Raw genomic sequence first — 26,129 nt, forward strand, 5'->3', positions numbered from 1 at the left:
AACAAAAGCATATAATTGTGCAAGCACAGTAAAAACCTGATCCTTACTCTAGAGAACATTCAGCATTAATGTAAATTAAATGGCAATATGAAGATAAAAAAGGAACTCAGACACTTGCTGAACATTGACATGATTGTCACAGCACATTCAATCACAGTCTGATTACTCTTTCTTAGCAGAGAGTTTATGCCAAGTTTTACTTTAGATTATAAACTCTGCAATGCAGCTGCTTCAGCTGTATTGTACCAAATACCTGTAGTACCAAAGCATATAACCATACAGCTTTATATAAAACTGCTTATGTGGCTGAAGATGTCAACAGCAGTGTGGGGCCAAAGAATCCAGGAGCAGCCTGTAATCAGCTTTCAGGGCTGCTTCATGGTGTTTAAAAAAGTAATGAAAAAAGTATAAAGCAAGAGCAAGGCTGGAGCCCATCAAGACCCAGCAATCAGTGCTAGTTTGGATTTTCCCACATTTGTGTTTCACTGCTAGTAATGTCACTTGAAAGGACTGTACACAGGAGGAAGCAGGGCATCAGAAATACTGCCTGGCCATGGATAGATGATATTAGGAAAGCCAGAGTTCTAGTGAGGTTGAGCTATGCAGCATGTATCTCGAGAAAGGTGAAGTACTTCTGCTGCAACATTAGAAGCAAAAATGTAAATAAGAAAAAACATTGGATCTTTGCTAAATGGAGCTGGTTATTTAGTGGTGATAGACACAGATAGGACTGAGGTAACCAGTGCTGCCTTTGCCTCAGTCCTCACCTACAAAAATCTTTCAAATTGTGTATTGATTTTAGTCAGGCATAAAGGTGTTTTTTGTTTGGTGTGTATAGTGTTGTCCCTGTGGGGTAGGAAAAGCAGACCAGGGAATGAAGCAAACTAGTTCCCACTGGACAGAATGCATCTTCAAGAAGATACTGGAATTATTATTAAGGCAAACCATATTAGAATATAGCCTGTATAGCTAAGGAGAGTTAATGTTTTAGAACTTGCCTTTACCTTTTGCTGTGTCCTCTGGAACCCATAAATTCTAGCAGATGTGAGACACTTGTCAATCAAATCTACATAAAAATAATGAAAATGTGACTTGTTGCATTTATATTTTTGTTGGTTTTCCTTTCAAATGAAAGGTATAATAAAATCCTGCTAAAGTCTTTAGTCCCTGTTGTTGAAGTGTAGAGAGTAAAGCATTCTTTGGCTTTATTTTCCAGTGGCTTTGAAACGTATGCTGAACTTCAATGTTCCTCCTGTTAAAAACAGCACAGGAGAACCAGTATGGAAGGTAAGAACTTTTGGAACTGGAACAGGAGAATTTTAGAGTGTTCAGAAAAGTTCAGGTTTGCAGATTTTAACTAAATCAAGTTCATTTTTATGTTATTAACTTGTACAAAATATTTTTCATGTATTATATATTATTACAGTATTGAGTATCAGAGCTGCTGAAAAAATAGCAGTCAGAAAGAAGCCCATACAAATTGAAGAGCTATTGAAAGCTTGAAGAAGCTGAGCTTGGGCTACCTTTATTACCTTTAACGTGTAACTTGTAGGTCATGAGTTCTTGCTACTACAAAGCATATATTCTGTCTCTTCATCTGTCTTTTTTCACTAATTCCTATTCTTCTGATTTTCCTGTTGTTTTCTTCCAAATACAGTCAGGAAAACTCTGCACATACAATAAGAAATTTCTAACAGCAAACTCTTGTTTGACAAAAGACTTTCCAGGAGATGGAAGTGATGGTTCTTTTTCCTCCTTTATCACTGAGTTTCTCTTTGGTTTTTCTTTTATATTTTATTTATTTGTAAGCACAAATGGAAGTCCATGACAAATTAATGATTTATTATAAATTGGTAGGTGTCTAGATGTTGACACACTTTTGAAGTTAGGGTAGTAGTTCCCTGAACCTGAATTCCTGTATCCACTGTATTCTACGGTGTCCACTTTTTACAGCACTTTGTAAGATGATGTGTATCTGTTTCAGGTTCTCATTTATGACAGATTTGGCCAAGATATCATCTCACCTTTGCTGTCAGTGAAAGAGCTGAGAGATATGGGGATCACTTTACATCTGTAAGTACTTTTTAAAAAATCGGGAGTTTTTTTCTAAAAAGAACATTACTTAATATTCCCCAAAATAATGAACAAATTAATGAAAAATTATTGAACAAATAACTGCTAAAATAAAGATTATACAGTGACTTGTTCCTAAAATCAGATGGCATTATGCAGAATCAGGGAGTGGAGAGATAGTTCCAAACACTGTTCAGTAGGATTTCTTGCTCAAGACAGGAGGCCTTTGTTCAATAATAAAAATTATCCATTAGGTATTATTTTGGAATTTTTCTCTACAAATCCTTTTGCAATCATATCCATTAAAATTGTATTGGCACAAACTCTGTAATGGGACTGTTTATGTTCTTTGCTTATATTTTTACATATAGATTTTACTTGTCTACTGTCAAACATGAAATCTTTAGGTATTATTTTAAGAGTTTTCTCATTTCTTTTTCCCTAGATTACATTTACCTAGTCCGTTGTCATTCCTTAGCTGTGGTAATAGTTATGAAGAAACTTTGAACATATGTGTATTTTTTTACAAGTTTATTAACTTTTTCTAAGTGAAGGCTAGAAATAATAAAACAGCTTAACCTGCTGACACATTAGGAGAAACATGAGGAAAACATCTAAGCACCTTGTCTTCAAGCAGGAAAGGCAAGTTTAATAGAATGAAATACAATGGTTTTTTACCATGTCAACAGTTCATATATGAACTTCATGGATGAGGTATTTTAGCTTCCTCTGAATGGATGTTTTTGAGCATTTGTAAAGCCTTTTCTCGAGCTTTGAATAAACTTTGAACACATCTATTAATACATTCAGCCAAAAATACACAAATATAATTTCTTTTCTTGCTAGAACTCTATCTAAATATAGAAGGAAATTGTAGGAAATTACATTTGTCTGTACAAATAAAGTTTCTTTAACTTATGATTTTATATGTATCAGGGAAAAAGCACACTAGAGATGTCTTTTTTCTTCCTGTCAGGCTTTTGCATTCAGACCGGGATGCTATTCCAGATGTTCCGGCTGTGTACTTTGTAATGCCAACAGAAGAAAATATTGACAGAATGTGCCAGGTAACTTGCATGTGTAATGTTTCAAAAGAGCCCACTCAACAAGGTGTGTGAAGTAATCCTCCACTCACCAGAATGTAACTATCACATATTTGTCAGGAAAACATTACCTAAAATATTATTATGCAAAACTTCAATTTCCCAGCAAGTAGAAGGGTAAACATGCCTTCTGTGTTTCAGAGAGAGTTTGGGGAGTGAAAATACAGGAGACAGTGGGTGCAAATATTCCATATAACATTAGAATAACCTATTTTGATAAGGGTGGCTGAACACTGGAACAGATTGCCTGGAGAATTTGTGGAGTCTCCATCCTTGCAGAGGTTCAAAACCTGACTGGACACAATCCTGAACCACCTGCACCATTTGATACTCCTTTGAGTGGGAAGACTGGATTAGGCTAACTCAATTTTTCACATTCCTGGGAATGAGATGGATGGACGGTTGATGTCTTTGCCAAAGGAGAAGAGCAAAGGGTATTTTTGGTCAGCAGTAATGTGTGGAGTTGTAATTGCTGCCTTTTAGCTTAAGTGTCATTTCCTGGTTTTTTTCAGTTCTGTGTTAGGTTGTTTATGTCTGGATATGTAATCAAAACACCATTTGCAGAGCTGTATGAACAGACAGCTAAGCACTTCTGAAGGTTTAGTTTTACTGTGGATAACTGTAACATCACATAGTAAAAGTATTGTTTCTTCTTTTAATTAGTCAAAAATGTATTAGTACTTATTCAGGAAATTTTTATTCGCTTTTAGGATCTTCGAAACCAGCTTTATGAATCTTATTATTTAAACTTTATTTCTGCCATTTCAAGAAGTAAACTGGAAGATATTGCAAATGCTGCCATAGGTGCTAATGCAGTAACTCAAGTGGCTAAGGTAAGAAAGTCTCCCTGTCTCTAATATTAGCACCATTAAAAGTGTTACTGCATTCTTATTTTCAGGTATACTGGGGAAAAAACAGAACCTACAGTCATCCTAATAATGTAGCTTAGTACCATACTTCAGCTGTCAAAAGTCCCAAGTGCTGCAAGACTTTTGGGCTAAATGACAAGAGGAGAAATACAGTGGTTTCAGAGGATTCCTGATTGCATCAGCTGAATGAGTGCTTTCACGGCATATATATTTCAGTATTATCTCCAAAATACACAAAAAGAGCAGTATGAGTGCGGTTCTCATTTGAAATAATAGTTCATATGTACACACTTTTACGAGCACTCTCCAATACCTTTGTGATTTAAAGGCATATGTTAGGGATTTACTTTTATTTTTGTTGAATGGCTGTATCAAAACCTGTAAAATATTAAGTAATATACTTAAATACATTCACTTTTTCTCACTCCAGTTACTACTACTGGCATGAGAGAAAGAACTCATTGTGAAATAAAATGAACAGTACTAGTATTGTTTCAGCCTTTGGTCCTTTTGGTGTAGCACTGTAAACTAACTTTCTTAAATCTGTTTTTCAGTTATGATGTCTCATTAATAGTTTATGCTATAGAGAAGTTTAATTTTTTCCTAAATGTACAGGTGTGTTACAGAAGAGTTAAAATTCATGAGCTGTAATGTCTTATTGTTCAGATATTGCCCTCTTTCCTCTCTTCTGCCTGAAAGCTCAGTGCTGATTATGTTCTAGTCCTTCATATTCATAAAAAATGAACCTATAATATTGAAATGTCCTCTGTATGTGTTTTTTCAGTGATACTTGGCTGCTGAAACTTTGTCCACAGAAACAATTGGACAGTTCTGGCACTTTGCAGTGCTCTAATATTTTGTGTTAATCACTCAACCCTTACAGAGGCTTTTTAATTCATAAATTATATCTTGCATTTCTTTTTTAATAGATACTCTGTAAAATGTAGCAGTAAATCAGATATAGGGTTTTTTTTTTACACTTTACTCTGGACTATTCTGACCATTATTCCTTGCTTTCTAGGTATTTGATCAATATCTTAATTTTATTACTTTAGAAGATGATATGTTTGTATTGTGTAACCAAAACAAAGAGCTTGTTTCATATCGTGGTAAGTAGAATTCATATAAAAATTATACCAGGATGTCTGAAGTTGAAATTTGCTTTTGAAGTTATAGCTAATAACCAGCAATTACCTCATTTTGCTTTGATCTGCTCAGAATTCAGGATAATCTGTTAGATATGTAAAATGATGAAAGAAGCAGTTCTTAGGTGCTCATTTCAGCATCTTTTATTACATGGTGATTGTGATACTGAAAAATAAATACCTATTTTTAAATAACAAAGCAAAACTGTGGTATAAACATTTATGGATAGTAACACTTTTTATACAAGGAATAATATTGGAAAAGTTACATATTGTTTTCACATGATAGATAGATAGTCACTGTGGGTGGGGAAGGTCATTCTAGACAATAAGCAGTACTGATGGCTTCTGCAAGCATGTGAGCCAAGTATGTCAGCTTCTTCATAAAGTTTCAGAGTTGCAAGTGAAGTCAGCCTCCTGGAACCCTCTTTTTTTCTTTTTCTTGAGACTTCTGTTCAGCTTGGTTTGGAACCTAGCAAAGCAAGTGGCTGCCTTAGGTCAGGTACCTTGGTGCTATGGCAGCTCAAGTCAACATACATACTAGTTGTCGTAATTGTCCACATGATTTTTCTTCCTCCGTTGTGCTGATTCTATGTATGCCTCTGACCCATTCAATGTGCTAAATGTGCAGAGAACTACCACTCCACCATCCTGCTCCTTACTCTGGGTGTTACAGGGTATGTTGTCTGGCTGCTTCTGCTGTAGTTTCACTCTTCATCTCTTTTTACATCAGAACCAATAATTTCAGAGCTTCAGGGTGTGTTTAATTGACTCATTCCTTAGAAAATACCAACTCATTTGCGTGATGTACAAATGCAGTGTAAGGGAAGAAGCAGAAGACAAGATAATCCTCTTTTTGCAGCAGGTTCTCATTACTTAGTGTAGTTACAATGTCACACAGCTAATTCCTGGTGCATAGAATACTCCCTTGTAACCAGATAGAGATGAGAAGTCTCTGTATGTCTAATATTTAGCAGTGAGATTTTTCTCCTCTTTTGGCCCAATATCTGAAGTCGGTACCTTTCTTTAAAACTGGATCCATAATAATTGAGTTGTGTCTCACACTGGGGGTTGATTCCATTGGCAGAATGAAGGCCATTTTTGTTTGAAAAGCAGATTTTATTTTTTTTCACAAGAACCTAATGTTGAAGAATTTCAATAATAATTGTTTTGTGATGCGTTCCTATGTATGTAAAGATACTTAATTTACTGTCATAAGATTTCTTATGCTGACAAGGAATTAGAATTAAAATAACTGAAAATGTTTTGCACCCATCAGTTTATTTTCCTGTCTTGGGCCACTGAAATTTGCCAGCATGTTTAAACCAATGTAGAAATGGGTTGTTTCCAAAAGCTTATCAAACAGCAATCTGATCTCCCACAGAGAGTGATGAGTTTTCCATTAGAGCTCAGTAGCTGATCTGTCTCATTCTTCGAGTTCTAGATCTGACACAGACAGGCAGTAGGAATGCAGAGGTGAGGAAGAAGTGGGTTTTTTGCCTATGAAGAGTAACCCTAGCAAGAGACTGCCAGTTTCATAATCTATAAAAGTCAGTGTAAATCTGAGGGTACTTAAAGATGGCTGCTGTTTTTGCAGCTGCACCACTGTGTGTAACCACAAATGTATCTGAAGGGGTGAACTAAGAACAAATATAACAAAACAGGTTACTTTTCAGTTTCCTGATTCCTTGGCTGTATGAGGGCTTTTACAGAGAGGTAATGTCAGGACAAATAAGCAACATAAAATCCTTCAATTATGTGAAGGACTTTCCTAGACAGAAAGGACACCGTACATTCTCTCTGTTTAGTAATAGACAGGAAGTGATGAATTAAATGCAACAAGAAAGTTTCTTATCAGATATTAGGAGCACTTTATAACTTGAAAAATAGAATATAAAAATATTAGATTACCTGTATACGTTATGGTATTTTTATGACTGGGAAGCTCTTTGAATTGGTTTAGATACAGAAATTACATGGGTTTAACTCATCTTAAAGGAGGACCAACTAGTTAATCCCTCAGGCTCCCTCTGATTCTGTTTTTCTAAGAATGTGTAGAGGGAAGAGTAAATGAGCAATATTGATATAAAGTTGATATTTGAGACTTCCTGTTTCATGCTATTTGAGTGCTTCTTTACCATTCTTTACTATTTTGTTGAATTTTGTAGTACAACAGGACCATGTAGGAGTCGTATGCTTACTTTTCTGTAATAGATGCATTTCCCGTAAGTTTGTTAGAATGGAGAGAGAAACTTATAGAAAACATGGTAGAACATTTTACCAAAAGATTCTTAATGAAGTTTCTCAAAGGGTGATCTAAGGAGCAGTAATATTAAGTATCTGTGTTTGTTGCTATAGTACAAGAAAAGGAATGTGCTCATAAAATGTGCATGGTAGACAAAATTAGAGGGCAGTGACCATATGCAGATTACTGAAACATCAGAAATGAGTGCTTTAAACATAATAACAGGTTGGGAAATAAATTTTGAAATTGGAAAAGGCAAGAGAGTAAAAATAAGGGTTTTTTCCCCCCTGTAAACTGGGAGACCATTAGTTGGAGATAACTACAGAATGCTAACCTCAGTGAATTTCAAAGCTTTGTTATTATAGAAAAATAAAGATATTGGGAATGGTCTGCTTTTCTTGATGCTGATATTTCAGGAACTTGAAACTTCTATTGCTGCTGGTAGCCTAGTCAAAACTTTGGCTTACTGAGTATAGTTGCTGAAATATAATCCATGCCTCATAAAGTTGTTACAGGAGAAAAGCTGTGGGGGAAAAAGCACCTTTAAAGGTGGAGAATGGTTATGGCTGTCCATGCATAAATTTAGGATGCAAAGCTCATTAATGTTTAGAGCTTTGAAATTAATGTTTGAAGAAAGAGGATAAGACAGGTAATTATGTGAGAAATTTTTAAAGGTAAAGTAAAACAAACAAGGATAGGATTTATGGCATGAATCCTGAGACAGTGCTTGACTTGAGATCTGTGATAAGATTTGATTTGATGTTTCCTGTTGGCTATTATATTCTTGTCAGGGTTAGTTACTTAAGAAAAATGTTGCTGCATGTCCCCTGTTCTGACCTAAATGTGGGAGGGAAATCTCTCTTATCTGTGAAGTAAAATGTTTTATAACTTGGGAATTGCCCCTAATTTAGAGACTGATGGTAAATTTTTGATAAAAAAGAAGGAATCTCCATACAAGAGATGGGTTTTATAAATTTTAAATATCGATAACTGCATACGGTAGCTAATTATTTTACACGGGTAATTTTTGAGGATTTTCTTCCTGAAAAACATTTGCCAAGTGGATGGCCATTTCTCTTGTATAACATGATTCTTAGTAGGTTTTTGTTAATGCAATACTAACACAATCCAAAAGCTACATGTGCAGTGAGAGAGATTTGGAAATGATTGTGTAGTGTTTTACCTTACGCAGTAAACAAGTTCTGCAAATTTTTTTTCTCAGAAAAAAAGGGGGATGGAAACTAATAGATGTGCAATGAGGGACATTTCAGGATGTAATATATTCTGCAACAAAAGATGTTGACTATTAACAGCCATCACATAAGAAGAGGACTGCTCTCTCACTATTTAAGTGGCATAAACTTATTTAACCCTATTCTTTTTTCCACACTGTTTTAGCCATTAACCGACCAGATATAACAGACACAGAAATGGAAACTATAATGGACACTGTTGTTGATAGTCTCTTCTGTTTTTTTGTTACACTTGGTAAGTTTCCAAATTCTAGCATATTTTCCATGCTCAGTGAGATAACTAGAAGTCTAGTGATTTCATATAGAAAATTAGAAGCAGAATTAGATCTGTGACCAAAATCTCAGTAATTCACAGGGTGGGATAATGGTCTTGCTCAAATTACTTATTTATATCACTGCAAAGTACAATAAAGGCTGTTCTTCATGGGAGTTGAGTCGTAGTCTTCAGTATCAATGGGAGAAGAATACTGAAATGCAAAGGTTTGGACTTTGTTGTAACAAAATCCTAGTTTGCAGTGAAGATAATAGTGCTTTGAGTTTGGATTTGTCGTTCTCAAAAAAAAAAAAAACCAATCCCCTAAACCCCGCAGAACTAGAAGAAAAAAACTCCTCACACAGACTCTGCAAAGTTAGGAAGCCTAACTTTCCTAACTTTAACCCTAAAGTTAGGAAGATATAATAGGAAGATATATTAAGTTTACTTATTTTATTTGTGAGTTTCCTTGATGCTTAGCTGATACATTTCACAGTGATTACATTTAATTTAGGTAGAAAGTGAAATTGGTCCATCTCAGATAGCTTTCCTACAAGGAGAACTTGGGATTGCTATGGGCCAGTCTGTTCAAGAGAGATTCCCTTGGACCTATTCAGTTCTTTTAAATGTTTGTGTGATACAAATTAATGTATTTTCCTCAGTCACTTAAAATCTGTGGTTTCGGAATTTTCATATTTGTATAGATAAGTGAGAAACAGTAGCTAAATATTTTGGAACCTGAAAGCCAGTGGAAAATGTGCTTTTGAAAACAGCATTACCACAGATAGTCCTGGACATAGCAGTGAGTTGTAACATATACATTGTGGTGGTATAATACTTATTGTTGTGTTCAAAGGACTTCCAACATTTTGAAAATAACTTCTAATGCATCTGTATGAGATAGTTTGTCCCCTCCAACCATATTTTAGCTTTCTTTCTAGTATACACTCTATTTCTTATAAATTGTTGTATGGGATATTCACTTACTTCTGTAAAACTTCAATATTTCTATATAGTATTTTTTGTTTCATAGATAAAGAGTGCAAGAGAAAAGTTTAATGTAAGTTTGTATTTAATCTCAGAGCATTAGTAAAAGTTGTTTATGAAAAGTAATGTAATATAGAATCTGAGAATGACAATGCACGTAGAAGTCAATGTGTCTTTTATCAGGCGCTATACCTATAATCAGATGCTCAAGAGGAACTGCAGCTGAAATGGTGGCAGTGGTAAGAACTGTTTTTCTAAGCATCTATCATTGCTTTACAACTTTCCAAACATCACTTTTGCTTTTCTAGGTACTAGGTAGAGATCTTGTCATTGTATCCTTTTCGTTATGAAGGAAATTAAACTGGAAAAGAGATACATATATTTTCCTTTCTGATTTCAGTTCCACAGAACTTCTGTAGAAACTGTAATGTTAGGGAATCAGATAATGAGAAATTTAAACATAAATAATTATTCCTAATCTAGAGTTTATCAAGATCTTCTAATAGGCATTATAATTAGGCTGCATCTACACAGTTTAAAAAGTGGCTGTCAGGCCTGTGTTCTTCTGTGTGTATCAGTAAGAAATTTTTACCTTACTGGGAAACCCTCTTAAGTACAAGATATTTTTAATATAGCAAATTAAACTGACATTGAACTTGATCATCAAATAGGGATGAAATGACCAAACTAAATCACAGTTAATCTCTACAGACCTGTCTTCATTAGGAGTCACTGTGGTTCATTTCTTTCATCTTCTTCACATCTTCTTTGTCAGTAAAATGATAATACTGATTAAACCTAAGCATGCAGTGTGCATGCACTCATATTGAGGATAATCTCACTTTTATGAAACAATTGTGTGGCAGTGTCTGATAGCCCAATTTGCTGCTTCTGCTGTGGTTCCCTCTTGATGCTTCCTACTGGTATTTTCTACTTATATGTTTAGGGAAAGGGTGCTAATTGTCTGGGATATTAGTACACATAAAGGAAACATCTTCAGTGTGGTTCTGGACATAAAAGATATAAAAAGATATAAAAGCTGCAGGGACAAAATAGATAAAGATTTCTTTCTTTCCCATGTGCACCGGACCTAGTCTTCCTGCATTTAAGACATTTATAAACTACAAAAAAGGCACAATGAATCTTTTAATGTCAATTGTGTAAAGAGGTTAGGTAGCCATTGGTTTGTTAAAAGTGGTTTTGTTTCTCCCCTCCTCAGAAATTGGATAAGAAGCTCAGAGAGAATCTGAGAGATGCCAGAAACAGTCTTTTTACAGGTGACACTCTTGGAGCTGGCCAGTTCAGGTATTGTGTTAGTAATTTTATTTTTCATATTTCAATTGTCTGGATAAGTCACCACTGTACTGAAAACTGTATTTACAAGCATTTGGTTTGAATTCTATATTGAAAGAATTTACATACTTTCAAGAGAATTTTCCAATCCCACAGCATAACCTATTTATTTAATGTACATACATTATTAATCTATGGTCCTAGGACAAGGACAGTAAGTCAGAAGTTGTGTTACAAACCAATTAATTTTGTTCAACCTCTAAACCCAGCAAGAGCCAAACGTCTGCAAATACACTCTGTTAACAGGGCTATGAAATGCAGTTGGATGTCTGAACATAGCTCTGAGCAGCTCTTAGTCCTTTAAAAGAAAGACATATTCTTGCTTTAATTTAACCAGTTTAATTATATCAAAAGCAAGTGTTTCTCAGCTGATCCCTATCTTGACTAGAGGAGAACTGCTTAAGGACTACCACCTGGATAATCAGGGTCTGTTAAATCATGACCATTTGAATCTTTTGTGGATGCCTGTGAGCATCTGATGATGTGTTCTCAGTAGCATCCCTGTATACTGTTGCCTCCAGATAGCCGAATACTCCACAGGCTGCCTTCAGAAGGTGTGTGATGAGACTTTATACTGTACATGAAAAGGAGGAGATGTATTGGCAAGATTGTAGCTGAGGGAAACTTATCATCTGCTCACTGGGTATAAAACAGTCACCATACTTTTATGTCAAATTAAAATCAGATCTTGGATAAAAGGCACAAAAGCATCAAAGCTGGCAAAAGGAATGAGATTGAAAGGAGATCGGAACAGTTGTGAAATTCCAGTTTCTTCATTTTCATGGGAACTGAATTGTAAGCGCTGCTTTTCCTTCAGAGGTGTGGCTTGTTTTTCTGATAGTGTAGCTCATTGCTCTCAAAATTAAAGTACACAGTAAAGGAAACATAGGAAACTTTAACTAGTTGAATGGCTTCAGATCTGTAGTTTGGTTTTTCAGAATCAGGTGACTAAGACTCTTGAGACTATATATTTAAGTGAGTATGTTTACTGCAGGGAAATCCAGAGCATGGAATTTTAATGTTTTTACTCTGTTCAAATGCACTTTAACTGCATGTTTGTAGGAATAATGTGCTTAAGAGAAATGGTTGTTATAATGTTGTCAGCTCACAATCTTCCTGTCTTCACTATAAATTTTTCATGTAGCCATAGCCCAAGACCTATAGGCATGAATGTGTTTTTTACCACAAAATTGAGTATTGATGGAATTACCACAGTGCATGTCAGAAGTTCATAATTTATTTTTGTATGGACTTTATATACAAGTAAAGAGAAAAATTAAATTAGAAACCCTTGGAAGTGAGATTTTATATTTGAGGATCGTAATGGAGATTAAGGTCAAATATTACCCATTGAAAGCTTTCTGGAACTCAAATGTGTATCCACTCAAAGATGTATTAGTTAATACCTAAAAAGTTAGTTGATATTCAGTGTTTCGACTTCTGCTCAATATTTATATATTGATAATTTCACTTAATACAAAATAAAATAATATTTTTATCTTTACTAAGATTTGATTCATAGAATTTATCATCGTGGTCAGCCCCAGTTATTTCAGGAAGGCTGGAGGAGCTTAGCAGTAGGCAGTTTTGTTTATCTTGAAATACGATATAGAAGCTGGCTGATATCACTTAGGATGTTACTGGGGTGCTTTAACCATGTTTAAAGAAGTACTAACGCAGTGTCATCTTTTCAGCTTCCAAAGGCCCTTATTAGTCCTTGTTGACAGAAACATAGATTTAGCAACTCCTCTACATCATACTTGGACATATCAAGCTTTAGTGCATGATGTTCTGGTAAGGATAATTCCGATTTTGTTACCAAAACTATCTATTCACTCAGTTTCTTGTTAAAACTTATTACCAGATTCTCTCTTAATCCAAAATCTGTTATGTCTGTTTTACTTGGAAGTTGCTTTAGTAAAGAACAACTTGGAAGATTTTTCTCTAGAAGGTTTATTTAGCAATAATTTCCAAAATATTTTAAAAGTTGAAATGTTGTTATCATCAAAAGATCACTGTTTCAGAAATCCTGGGTTTAATTCAGTAGCTCATGATCTGTATGTTATGTAATACCCAAACTCCATTAAGTGCAACTCTATTTTGAAAAAGAAATGCTTTTAATGGTGTTTTTAAACCAGTTCTGGTTTTAGTTTGAACTTCTAAAAATTCTTTTTCCTGTTTTTCTCCACAAGGTGGTGTAGGTGTTCAGTGCAGAGTGGTATGCAGTCCTACTGTAAGGAATCTAAAATAGATTTTAAGAAAAATTCTTTGGAAATTTAGATAGCCTTAAGCTGCCTTTATTTCCTCAAGTTTATTTTATAAAACCAATAGTAGAAATGTACTTGAATGATATCTCATTCTTTTTACCTCAGATTTGTGTATTTTGTGTATAGGTGTTGAGTAAATTTAAAAAAAGAGCAAGAGTAGAATAATTAGTATCTGGAGGCTTTTTATATGCTGAGAACTATTTGTAAAAATCATTTCAGTATCTAGCTTTGGGAATTATTTTGGGTTGATTATTGAGACTATTAGAGGCATATATGAAATATGCACATGCACATATGTGTTGATACGTGAAGTTGATGGTGAACTGTATAGTCCTACGTAATGTCCAGAAACTTGTGTTGCTACCATGAAAATATTTCAGCACTACTGGAATGTTTTAAGGCACTTGTAAATTTTATTTTATGTAATTAATTTGTTATCACAAGTCCTTTCCACTTTAACTTAAGAGTGCTTTCTGTAAATAACAGTTTTTGGCCTAGTTTCTTTAGGAAAGTTGTATCTAAAAAAACACAGTTTGCACCGAGTTTTCTCCAGTAAGTGCTGAACTGGCTGGAGACTCACAGGTAGAAGTAGTGAATTTCTACAGATTTCTTCTTAAAGTAGTGTTGGGTGGCCTCAGGCATGAGTTGAGATAGTACTCCAGTTCATCAGGATGCAGAGTTATCAAAGGTGTACTGGAAGCTGAGGACAACTAGTGCTACAAATATGATGGGGTATTGGAATAACACTAGAAGACTTACTCAAAGATCATTGGATCTCTACTGCGTCAGGCTTCTGTAGTTTCTCTGGACCAACTTGTTAAATGTTGAGTCTTTAAAGTACACAGGATTAGGAATTTTTTTAGTGAAATTGTAACCAAGGGGTCTGTGGTTCCATGACAAGGGCAAAAGTTTAATTTCAAAACTAGTCAAGTTACCTTAAAGGCAAGCCACCTGCCAAACTCTTCATGTACTGAGCATAATATTTCATGAAATAACTGCAGTAGTCTTTTAAGAGGCCATAAATTGTAACCATGAAAGTGTTACCAAGCTGTTGGTTATGTGAACTATACTTTCAAACAAACTGGGTTTTGTTTAAGGTCTCAGTTATCAAAGTCCAGGAATGCTATGCAGTGTTGAACTACCCAGTTGAGTACTGCATCCATTGAGATTATAACCATGCTGTTTCTACACATAAACATGCTTGCATGAATAGATTCCTATTTCTGAATAAAAATACCTTTCATCAGTGCATACAATAAAATGGGAGGCATGATTAGAAAGCCTTGTAAGGACAAAATGGAGAGTTGAAAGGAAGAACACTAATCAATAAGAATTGTTTTAGGAAAACTTGTAAATGCCAAAGCTAACTTGAAAATGCAGGTCACTGCTGAGTTAAAATGATCCAAAACATAGATCTCCATTAAAAATTACAGCTAAATTTGCAATCAAAATAATTCTTTGCAAGTTTTTATCAAATAGGTGTACTTGAAAAATGCTAATTTTTTGCTGAAACCTTAAACACCTCTTGTAAGATGAGGTTTGCACTCATCAACTGCATGTGTTTCTATTGAGTTAACTTGGTTATGTTTCTATTCTAGCATGAGTAATTTGTAGTATTTAAGTCCCTGCCAAGGAATAACTAGAAACATTTTAAAACTTTATTTGACAGTTTCACTCACAGTGATCCATATCTATATGCTTTGATGAAAATAATAAAGTGATGTTTTATTTCTGGAAAAAATATCTATTCTAAGAGGTTCATAACAGTTTCTGTGTAGTTGAAGATTTCACTCTCTTTGTCAAGCAAAGAGGACCTCAGAAGTTTTAAATGTTCTTGATAAGGGCTAGGACAAAGTCAGGAAGTGGAATACTTGTTAATACTTTTTTGTTGAAAACCGGAGAGAATAGTTAAGCTGAAGAAAATACAGGGCAGTCTTCAGCAGTGGGGTAAAGAACTAGAAGACCCACAGGGAGCAGTGTGGTGGCGTGAGCATAGTTGTGTCCTCTAGCAAAGCATTCTATGTTCATTCATCTGTGGAAGAAGAAAAACTATATGGAAAAATAGCAGCTTTGTTGCAAAGTTTTGTTCTGTCATGCATTCACTATTTTACTAGTGCTCAAAAATAGGGAAAGAGCTGTGAAGTTGTGGCTAAATAGTTGTCAGAGAGAATAATCCTGTTGCTGATGTTATCAGCTTCTTGGCAGCTTTGATACATATGTTGTAGTTATGTAAGTAAGCAGACTTAGAAACACTTTTTGTCTGCAGCATAGAAACTTCTGCTAAAAAGTTTTGGAGAGTTGTTAGAGCACAGTCTTTGCTAAATAACTTACTTTTCTATGCAGAAAACAATGTTCAAAGTTCAGTGTCAGAAGAGTGCTTGCATATGAGATAATCAAATATCTTTGCTTACCATTTGTTGCCTTGTTTAGTATTGAACTGATCACTGTTCTGTAACTGAGTAATTTTGGAGTCCTTGTATTGCTGTTGTTATTATCTAGTTAACTAGTAAACTGTTTCCTGCCTACTTATGAAGTGCTAATAAATAGCAGTGTTCATATTTTTTTAGAAAGTAATCTAGAAGATACTTTGTTGATTATGTTCTTTATTTTGAATAAAGAATTAAACTGTCAAATATTTACATAAAATTCCTCTTTATTTTAGGATTTCCATTTGAATAGAGTTAACTTGGAAGAATCAGCAGGAACAGAGAATACTCCAGCAGGTGCTAGACCTAAGAAAAAAAATAAGAAGTCCTATGATTTAACTGCATCTGATAAATTCTGGCAAAAACATAAGGGCAGGTAAGCTATAAAGGTATACAGTTTATATTAATTTAGTCAGTATGAATTCTAAGTATTCTTCATATATAGTAGTTCTGTTTTTAAGCTTATTTGAAGATACTTTCTAGCTTGGGTTTGTTTTTTTTTTTAAGTTGTATTGGGTCTGGCTGAGATGAAGTTAATGTTCCCCACAGCAGCCCTCACTGTGCTGTGTGATGCACTGGTAGCTAGAAAGGTGTTGATAACACACCAGTGTTCTGGCTACTGCTGGGCAGTACTCCCACAGAATCAGTTCTGTCTCCCCAGAATTCCCCCTCACCAGCAGTCTGAGGGTGGGCAAAATCTTGGGAGGGGGCATAGCCAGGACAGCTGACCCAAACTGACCAAAGGGATACTCCACACCTTTCTGTACCGTTTCATTCCGTACCACTGTTCAGCAATAAAAACTAAGAGAAAGTAGGAGAAAGGTGCAGCATTCCATGGTTTTTTTTAAAATGTTTTTCTTCGGGAGCAACCACTCTGTCTACTGAAGCCCTGCTTCATGGGAAATGGCCAGACATTGCCTGCTGGTGGGAAGCAGAGAATAAAACCTGTTGTTTTCCTATGCTTTCACACAAAAGCATTCCGTTTTTCAATTGCCTGTATCTTTACCCATGACTTTGGGGGTTTTCTACCGTGCTTTCTCCCCACCGAGTCTTGCCGAGGAGAGAAGTGATAGAGTCACTTGGTGAGCACCTGGCATCCAACCAGGGTCAACCCACCACATAAGGAATGATCATTGCCATTATTCATAGTCCATGATATTTGTCTGTTAGCTATTTGTTAGAGAGCTCAAAATTGTTCTTACCAAAATTATATAAAATTATTGAAAGCAGTAGATATATCTTAGAAAGTTTAAGTAAACCTACAGGAAGATGTCATCATTTTCAGTGATTTGATTCTGCTGCATGATTTGTGTATTGTTATTTCCAAAAAGGTTTTTACTGTCTGGTTCTGGTATTTCAGTTTGTTGATTTAACTGAGGTTAATGCAGACTGTTGCATTAGTCCTTTTCCAGAGGTGGCCGAGTCTGTTCAACAAGAACTGGAATCTTACAGAGCCCAAGAAGATGAAGTCAAAAGACTTAAAAGTATCATGGTAAGTTTTATCACCTCTATGTGTTTTTACATAAAGCATAATAGGGCTTGTATAGATGCCTAGCTGACCCTGTCATCCCACAGACAAAAATTTTCAGTGCATGCTGAATTTTAGGCATGATACAATCTTTAAAGTAACACTAGAAGTACCGTATTTCAAAAGAAGCTTCAATATCTTGTTCTTTGGTGTAACAATTATATAACTTCCATACTAACTGAAAAACACAATCCAGACATTAATATCATTATGAGAAAATAAGTTCTAAATGTACTGACTTTATCTGCATGTATGATACCTGTATTTCTTATGACTGTTTTTATTCCTCTTTTCAAACCTTTCCTCAAAACCCAGGGCATTGAAGGGGAGGATGAAGGAGCAATAAGTATGCTTTCAGATAATACAGCTAAGCTAACTTCAGCTGTCAGGTAAGTAGTCAATAATGTGTTATTTTTTAATTATCTGTGAACCATTTCTAATTTCTTCTGTTGTTGTACTGTCAGTATTCTTTGAAATAAATATCTTTAAATGTAGGCTGTTCAGCTCTATAATATAGTTTAAATGCTTTATAGTTCTGATAAAGTTAAATGCAGTGTCCTAAAACAGTGCTTGCATATGTAACTTCCACAATGTGCTTGACTTTGGAGTATCTTCTCAGCAAAGACAAGTAATCTAAGTGCATCATAAATTTTCTTGCACTGTTCCACCAAAATCCCTAACCTCTGCATTCTTTCATTAAAAAAATTAGTGAAATCCTCTTCTTCAGGTATGATTGTGAGAATCATTACATCTATATGCTGTCATTTTTTATTTCCAACCCTATTCTGTAATTTTAGATTTTAAGACCCTTTAAAGGTCCTTTCCAGCCCAGACTGTTCTATAATTCCGTAAATGTTTTAATACCTACTGTGTACAGTACACAATTCAACTAACAGTGCAAATCAGCAGGTTAGTTTGTATTTAATCTCTTCAGCTCTCTTCCAGAACTTCTGGAAAAGAAGAGGCTCATTGATCTTCATACAAATGTTGCAACAGCCGTTTTGGAGCACATAAAGGTACAATTGCTCTCTAGCTTGAGTTTTCTGCCAGTAGTACTCTTTAACTGAAGGAATATATTTGAGGCAGTGAAGAGAAGAAAGTGAGCCTTCTCAATGGTGCTACTTTTTCAGAATTCACTCTGTAGCATTACTTGGCGTTGAAGGGTGAAAATAATGAATTTTGAGTGTCTCTGCAAGGAAAGCAAAGAACACCAGTTTTTTTCTTACCAGAATTTACTAGTATATTCTCATTTTTCTTAATGGTGGTCACAACTGTTATTGTGCGTTGAAGTCTTTCAAAAAATAAGTCTATGATGGGAGTGTTTCTTTTATTTTAGAGATGTGTCATGGCAATTCATTACTTCAGTCTAAGAAGTTCAGTCTTCTGTTCTGTATGTGTTTGTCAGAAGGGCACTGTCGACTGCTCACCAACAAAACTCATACCCAGAGATGTGGCAATAATGGTGCAAGTTACTGAAGTAGTCTTTCCACCAGGGTCTGTGTTAGATGTCTTGTGCATAATTTAAGAACTTCACAAGGGGGTTTGTCTTTTCTCTTTTAAGTCTGCTGCTTTTGTCAGAGACCTTGCAGAGGGATTGGTGCCAAGTGAAGGCCCTGGTTACTGCTAGGATAACTTGGAAAATGGATTTGTTTTCACAGTGGGAAAACAGAAATTGTAGATGAGGCTTTCAGAAACCCTGAAATTCTTTTCAGTTTTGGAAAGTGCTTCAAGCACCGAGTCTCGCTGAAAATCAATAATTAGAGTTTTACCCCAAGCTACTTAAAATTCATGGAAGGCCATGTGTTTTGAAGCTAGCATTAACATTTGTAAAGAATGGAAGATCTATCCTCAGTTATTATTGCTGCTGAATTTCTTTGAAGTTCTCTTCAAAGAGACAAAGGATTAATTGTTAATTTTAATTTATTCATTAATTAAATGAATAAATTAATTTTATGTATTTATAAAGTTGGAGAAGGGGTGATGAGTGTCTCTCTGTGCTTTACTTTTTCATTACTGTAGGGGGCTAATATATGGGCTTTTGCACTATTAGATATGTCAATTTTCATATCTGACAATTTAAAAGCAGTACTTTAATACCACTGAAAAAAAAATGAAGTCAACAATATTGATGTTTTGATGCCTTGTCTATAAATTCCCTTTTCTAAGAAAGATACTGGTATGATAATGGCAGGCCTAGACCAGTAGTGTTCTTTATATGGTTTCTTGGTGGGAAAACAAGTTTCAGAGCAAGATGTAGAATGGCAGTAACATCAGTTTGGCTTTCCAGTACCCTGTTGGCAATTAGCTGGAGTCAGATGCATTAGATGATAGCAACACACTTGATTACCTAGAGGTGGAAGGAATTGCCTTATCTGGGCGCCCAACCAGCCCTTGGCTTGCTGCCCTGATAGGGAGCCTGCTGTTAGGGAGTTCCCTAGGAGTGGTGGTCCGTTCCTCCATGATTCTTAATTCTGGTCCTGCAAAGTGCGCAGGCTCTTTACCTTCTTATTGTATCAATGTCAAAGAACATTGTGAGACAAATGGCCATGCAGTTTCTTCAATATGTTGATATGTACATCTCCATCATCTTTTCTTTTGATTTAGAAAACATCAGTTCATCTCCAGATATTTGGGAAACTGTCTTAAACTAATGCAGACAGACATGTTTTTTCTATTGAAATTTGCATATGGTAAAACCTTTTAACTGAATCACTGTAAAGTTTATCTCAGCTGCTTTCTCCTGATCATTTTGTCCTCTCTTTTCACCTCCAGTGTTAGAAACTATGTATCTTTCTGTCTTGATCTGTGGAATTTTAGTATGCAGGATGTTATGCTACCTAATGAATTTCTCAAAAATACTCTCAAAAAGGGCAGTGTCTCATCCAGTACTTTTAAAAGAAATTCTGATGAGACCTTGACTCTGTGGTTAATAGGTTTTATATACAGTTAAATAATGAAACCAGATTAGGATAAGACAGAAGTTTTTTTGCAAGTGCTGAGGTCAGGAGGAGCTAGTGAGGCACCATGCTCTTCTTCAGGTTGCTATATTTTCACTTCTAAAATAATCAGGGAGTGCATTCATACTTTAAAATAGACTATTTGCATTATCCATTATGGGGTTTTACTATATTAATTATTTGAGCATTTTTCTTCACTACATATATAAGGATCTATGCAAAGAATGCAACAAAACCTGCTTCAGATATACTAAGTGAATATAATTTTTCTTGTCATGTTTTAATGTTCAATTTACAGCTGCTTTCCACATTGTCTTGGATCATTTTCTAAGACACAGCAAGAGGAAAGCAGAAATTAATCACATACTTACGGGTCCTGGCAGATTTTTGGCTTAAGTTTTTAGTGAAATAATGGAAAGTATGCATCACTTTTTCATGAAGCAAACCATCAAGTATTTATGGTCAGTGCTTAGAACAAATGCATCCTTGTTTTGCATTTATTGTTTTTTCCTCTGCTGAACCTGATGACTGAAGGTCTGGACCCAACAGAGAACAGATTTAAGGCTAGACTTGCCTATGTAACTGCTTTGAAATTTCAAGTAATGCTTATCTTTGCATCTCACTCTGATATGAATAGAAATACTGATGTATGTTAAATCATTAATATAAAAAGATGCATACATATACTCGTCTAAAATGACGGTCGGGGATAGATTAGATAACCTCTTGCTAGAATTCTACAGATGTGAATTTAAGTGGCAGATTTTTATATGAATTGTTGTCTGTCTTAAATTACTTGTATTTGTTTGGTTTAGGGGTTTTTTGAATTCCTATATAGTTTTATTATGTATCTCTACTTTTGCTTGATCTCAAAGTCTGGTACTTGAATGATCTCTTAATTGGGAATCCCTTAATTGGGATTGACAATAGCCTTTCAAATTTTCAAATACATATTTTAAATACGAATATTTAATTTAAATTCAAATTCCTCTATTTTAAGTACTCTGTTTTAAATAAGGTTACATTTTTGTCTTACACCATGGGAAATGGTATGTGTTTGTGAAATATGTATGTCACAATGGGCCAGGCTGTTTTTCTGTAGTTCAGAAGTGATAATTCAGTAGCCTTCTAGCAAAACAGATTTTTCTGAGTTCAGTTACAGTGACCTTCCTGTCATCATTCTGTGCAGTTCAGTGGAAAGGAATTGGCTGTGACTGCCACTTCCAGCATTCTTCCAGAGTTTCTCTTCCTCTTGATAGCAGCACATTATTAATTACCTGACCAGCCTCCTTCGTTCTGGATGCAGTTCTTTCTGGTTGCTTTCTGTCAGCATCTTTGAAAAAGACCTCAGATAGTTTCTTAGAAAATGTCTTCTCTCTTCTGCATATTCTCTCTGACTAAAATTAAGAACTTTTGTAGTGTAAAGAGGATAGGAGATCTTCCAGCAAGTCTTTACAAAAATTACTCTCGAAGAGATTTTAATGGGTCCTGCTTCCACTTACCTGCTTGAAAAAGAAGGAATTTTGTGCTCATTTTGGAATACAGTGCTCAAGCAGACTTTCCCATGCACTTTAGTAATTTTCCCTAAAATAAGTTTTGGCTTACAAACAGCCTATTTCTAAAGATGATAAGTTGAAAGCTTTCACAAATATATTTTTTTTAAAAAAAGCAAGCTGAAGTGTGGCACTTCAACTGCAGTATAGAATCCCATTTCTGAAATGGCAGCCAGAAAGGTCTTTTGACTGAGATTGGTGTGGAACAAGATGTCATTGTAAAAAGTCAAGAGCAGGAGGCAGAAAAGGAATAACTATATGTAAATGCATCTTTATTATTTTTTATCATTATTGATTTTCTTCACATTGCTTGCCATTTTGGCACCCATAAGAACCTATTCTTTGCTGTTTTGTTTTTTTTTATTGAATCTACAGGATTGTTTAGCTCCTATTCCCCAGCTTTTCCTCTTGGCATGTCTGAGTTTGCCATTGAGTGAGCAAAATTGCACTTATTTAAGTTAAATGGGACATCTGCTTCTTATCAGCACCTCTTAGACAAGTTGGCTCTTCAAGAAGTAACTGTCTCATTGATGTGGCATATCTGGGATATCTGTCAAAAGGTAACTAGTAGTGTTTAAGGCTATTCAGTAACCCATATGAAATTTGATTTGGGGTCCACCTAATTCCTAGCAAAGCAGTTTAAGAAAAATGTTGCCCTAATTGGCATCTTTGCTAGTAACTTTTGTTAGTTATCTAGTGAAGCAGCTGAGTAGACTTACCATATTGATCTGTCTCTTTAGTTTGTCGCATCAGAAAGAGTCTCAAAAGTTTTATATTGCTGCTTACCTCTGATGTCCCTATTGTGGATAGAAAAAAAAAATAGACAGTGGATAGAAAAATATGGACTTAAAGTTTTGAGATTTTCAGTTTGGGTTTTTTTCCCCAAAAGAGTGCTGAGTTTGCACTTCAAAAGTAATTGTGCAAAATTTTTGAAGAGAGTGAGTGTATCTGTATCATTAATGTTTCAGTTTAGACTCAAAATATAGCACATATATGCAACCAGTGAATTTTCTTTGCTGCTGGTAATCTGTTTTGTTCAACAGCCATAGTCATACAGTCATAAAGTTGCACATGGCTGAGAAGAATTTTACCTAGCCTGGGCTCCAAGTAAGTTAACAATTGCCAATCTGTTCTTACAATTGAAAGTAATTGATATTTGAATTACGAAATTTTATTTAGAAGTTGATCTGTAAACAAATACAGAGACTCAGTGATGTTGTACATTTTTACATGCCATCTGAATAAATTTCTTGTAAACAGATCACCAGCTAAGATAATATGGGCTTTGCCAAATTCAACAGTAATAAATTTAACTTTATAAGATTGAGTTTCCACATTTCAAGACAATCCCTTTTTTATTGGATGCCTTTTGTCTGGGAAAAATATTTTAAACTTAAAAGCATTGAATTTAGCCTCACTTAACAAGATACAAATGTAGATAAAGCACAAAAAGCAACTGAATGTAATGGAAAGACTTAAAAAAATAGTGCAAGTTTCTTTGCAATTGCTTTATGTCTCTAGAGAGATTTAAGGAAACTATAACCCAGAAAATCTTCAAGATGCTGTAGGATTGAGTTCTCACATGGTTTGCCAGATACCAAATTGCATCTGATGTAAGGTCTTAGAAAAAGGCTGGTAGTTCAGTTCTGTTCAGACTTCATACTACTCTTTTAACATAAGCTCAAGGTAAATATAGCTTGAAAGAAGCTATAGTCTTTTTGAGTTTTTTTTCCCTCATTTCATGCACTTTCTATGTAGTCATAGTCTCTATAACAATCAACAGAACACATTCTTCTGCCCCTAAAAGGGGGTCTTTTTTGAGTGCTCTTCATGGTAATTTCCTTTATAAGCTGTAATTGCAAGCATCCATAAAAGCTTTAAATTAAGTTGCTTTGCAAGTAACTGCTCTTCTCAAGGAGTTCATGAAGTGGTAGCTGAGAAATGGAAGTGTTGTATAGCTACCTGCATCATAAGTTGATCGCCATATGCTTTCAATATAAAAATATTCTTGTAATTCATATCTTTTTTACTTTGTTTTCTCCACTCTAGCTCTTTTTTTGAGGAACTTACAGTACTGAGAAGGTGAAATATCCTGATGGCTTTATGCTAGAGAAACACCTTTTTATTTTTTTTTTTTTCGAGAGGTGGTAAAATAACTTTTTTAAAAATAATTTTTTTATTTGTGATCTCAGGAATAATTTTAGTAGAATTCAGAAATATGTGAAAGCCAAATTTTCAAAGTTTTTATGTACTGTCATTACAACAACTATTGCACTGGATTAAAGGTGCCATAGCAGTTTTAAATGCTTTAGCATTATCAGGCAAAATTTCTCAAGTCATTTAACCCAAGAAAAGCAAGGTGACTCTTGCTCACTCTGGCAGTATCATTTCAGTCTCAAGGTGGAGATGATGTGGAGCTGACACACTTCCAAAGCAGCAAGATGGAGATCCACTCTGCCAGTCTTCTGTTTGAGCCAATACATAGCTGAATGTGTTCAAACATCAGGATTTAGTTAGTTACCAGATACTAAGGTTTTGCAAGCTGAGTAGCTGTAACATTTGTTGTGATGCTACATTTTAACATTCAAACACACATAATGATCTGCATTGTAATATTTTAAAATAAGTTCTGGACTGTATTTTTCTATTTTTAGCTTGTAAGATCATGCTCAATAAGTGCAAAGCTTGTCTGTTTGTGCAGATGTGCTGCAGTGCAGTCATTACTTGCATGGTCATGAGATGTCTTCCATAAAGCTTTTGCCTCAATAATTTTGTATAGTCCCTGTGCCATCCTCCCTAAAAAGGATTTTCACAACATCTTGGTATGTCATTGTATAATGAGAGACTTCTTTTCCAATGTTAACAAGATAATCTAATAATAAACTTCTCCATCTTTGGTGTGAGTGAATTATTTCAAGCCTTTGATCTGAGGTAGTATTTCAGTACCAGCCCAAGTTGGCAGTTGCCAATGTTTCTTTGGCATGATGCCATAATGTATAAAGGATTTCCTACATTTATCTGCATTGAATAATTGTCTTGTGTTCTGAGAGCCTGGAGGTTCAGAATAAATTGGACATAATATTCACTTGACCATTATTTTTTCCTATTACAACATAGTAATGTATATGGATGGCATGTAGTTTTCAGCTGTGGCAAAGCCATAGTTGAAAACAAAGCTTCTCTTCCAGTTCAGTATTCACATCAGTCATCCCACGCTTAATTTGCTTTTTCACTTTTAGTATGATAATTAAATACACATCAACTTTCTGAGAGTTAATAAAAGCATATTATAATGCAAGCATTAGTTACTTTTATTGATAATTTATTTTAAAATAAAATTTTTTAAACTGTATTTATAACTAAAACTACATACCTTTTAAAAGAGGAAATATTCTTCCACAGTTTTAAGATGTTAACCCTAATGCTTACTCTTAAACAGAGTCGAAAGCTGGATGTGTATTTTGAATATGAGGAAAAAATAATGAGCAAATCCACTCTGGATAAATCTCTGCTGGACATGATTTCTGACCCAGATGGTGAGTACTTTAAATCTGAACTTGGTATAAAATTTGTTAAGTTACACAATAAATCTCTACCTGTTTGGATTTCAGGGTTAGTAAGGAGCAACCTGTACAAGATTTGTAAAGAAAACAGCTTCTGATTGATCTTCAGTAGCAGTCTAGAGAGTTTAATACTTTAATTGAGCAATATCCAAAATATTAGCAACTTCTGCAGCTCCATTAAAATCCTTTCCTAACCCCTTATTTTTTGAAGGTCAGCATTTTATTTTTTGTGCTTTTCCAGTATTTAGTAGTGTAGCATGGCATTCTGTGGTATGAACAACACTAATTCTTTAAAATTCTACTGCATGTTTTACAACATACATATACCTCATGAACACAATGAAAACTTCATAGAATTTGGTTAGATCAAGGGGCTGCAATGTAGGTAGCTCCTGCTTGTGTGACGGAAGAGATGAATGGGACAAGTGGAGAGAAGGGACACAAGATGTAAATTGGCCAGTTCACTGGGACTTACCTGAAGCTTTGCATGTGTTGATTCAGCTGTGGCATGTCTGTTTTCATCATGTAAGAGCTCGAGCAATGCATCCCAGCTT

General features: G+C 35.0%; 1 protein-coding gene across 2 annotated transcripts in view; it reads left to right on the forward strand.

Moving 5' to 3' along the window:
• SCFD1 (sec1 family domain containing 1) overlaps positions 1-26,129 on the forward strand; it is a 48,715-nt gene that overhangs the window by 2,439 nt on the left and 20,147 nt on the right. For both annotated transcript variants that reach the window (XM_005520315.3, XM_014249691.2), the window contains exons 2-15: positions 1,217-1,287; positions 1,985-2,073; positions 3,050-3,140; positions 3,887-4,009; positions 5,067-5,154; positions 8,834-8,923; positions 10,112-10,167; positions 11,148-11,233; positions 12,976-13,075; positions 16,211-16,350; positions 17,376-17,466; positions 17,818-17,891; positions 18,437-18,518; positions 25,452-25,548. In XM_005520315.3, coding sequence (XP_005520372.1) covers positions 1,217-1,287; positions 1,985-2,073; positions 3,050-3,140; positions 3,887-4,009; positions 5,067-5,154; positions 8,834-8,923; positions 10,112-10,167; positions 11,148-11,233; positions 12,976-13,075; positions 16,211-16,350; positions 17,376-17,466; positions 17,818-17,891; positions 18,437-18,518; positions 25,452-25,548 — 1,278 coding nt within the window. The remainder of the gene's footprint in view (positions 1-1,216; positions 1,288-1,984; positions 2,074-3,049; positions 3,141-3,886; positions 4,010-5,066; positions 5,155-8,833; positions 8,924-10,111; positions 10,168-11,147; positions 11,234-12,975; positions 13,076-16,210; positions 16,351-17,375; positions 17,467-17,817; positions 17,892-18,436; positions 18,519-25,451; positions 25,549-26,129) is intronic.

This window comes from Pseudopodoces humilis, chromosome 7 (assembly GCF_049639895.1).
Source record: "Pseudopodoces humilis isolate 2021_Gansu_Grassland_sample_001 chromosome 7, ASM4963989v1, whole genome shotgun sequence".
Taxonomy (NCBI): Eukaryota; Metazoa; Chordata; class Aves; order Passeriformes; family Paridae; genus Pseudopodoces; species Pseudopodoces humilis.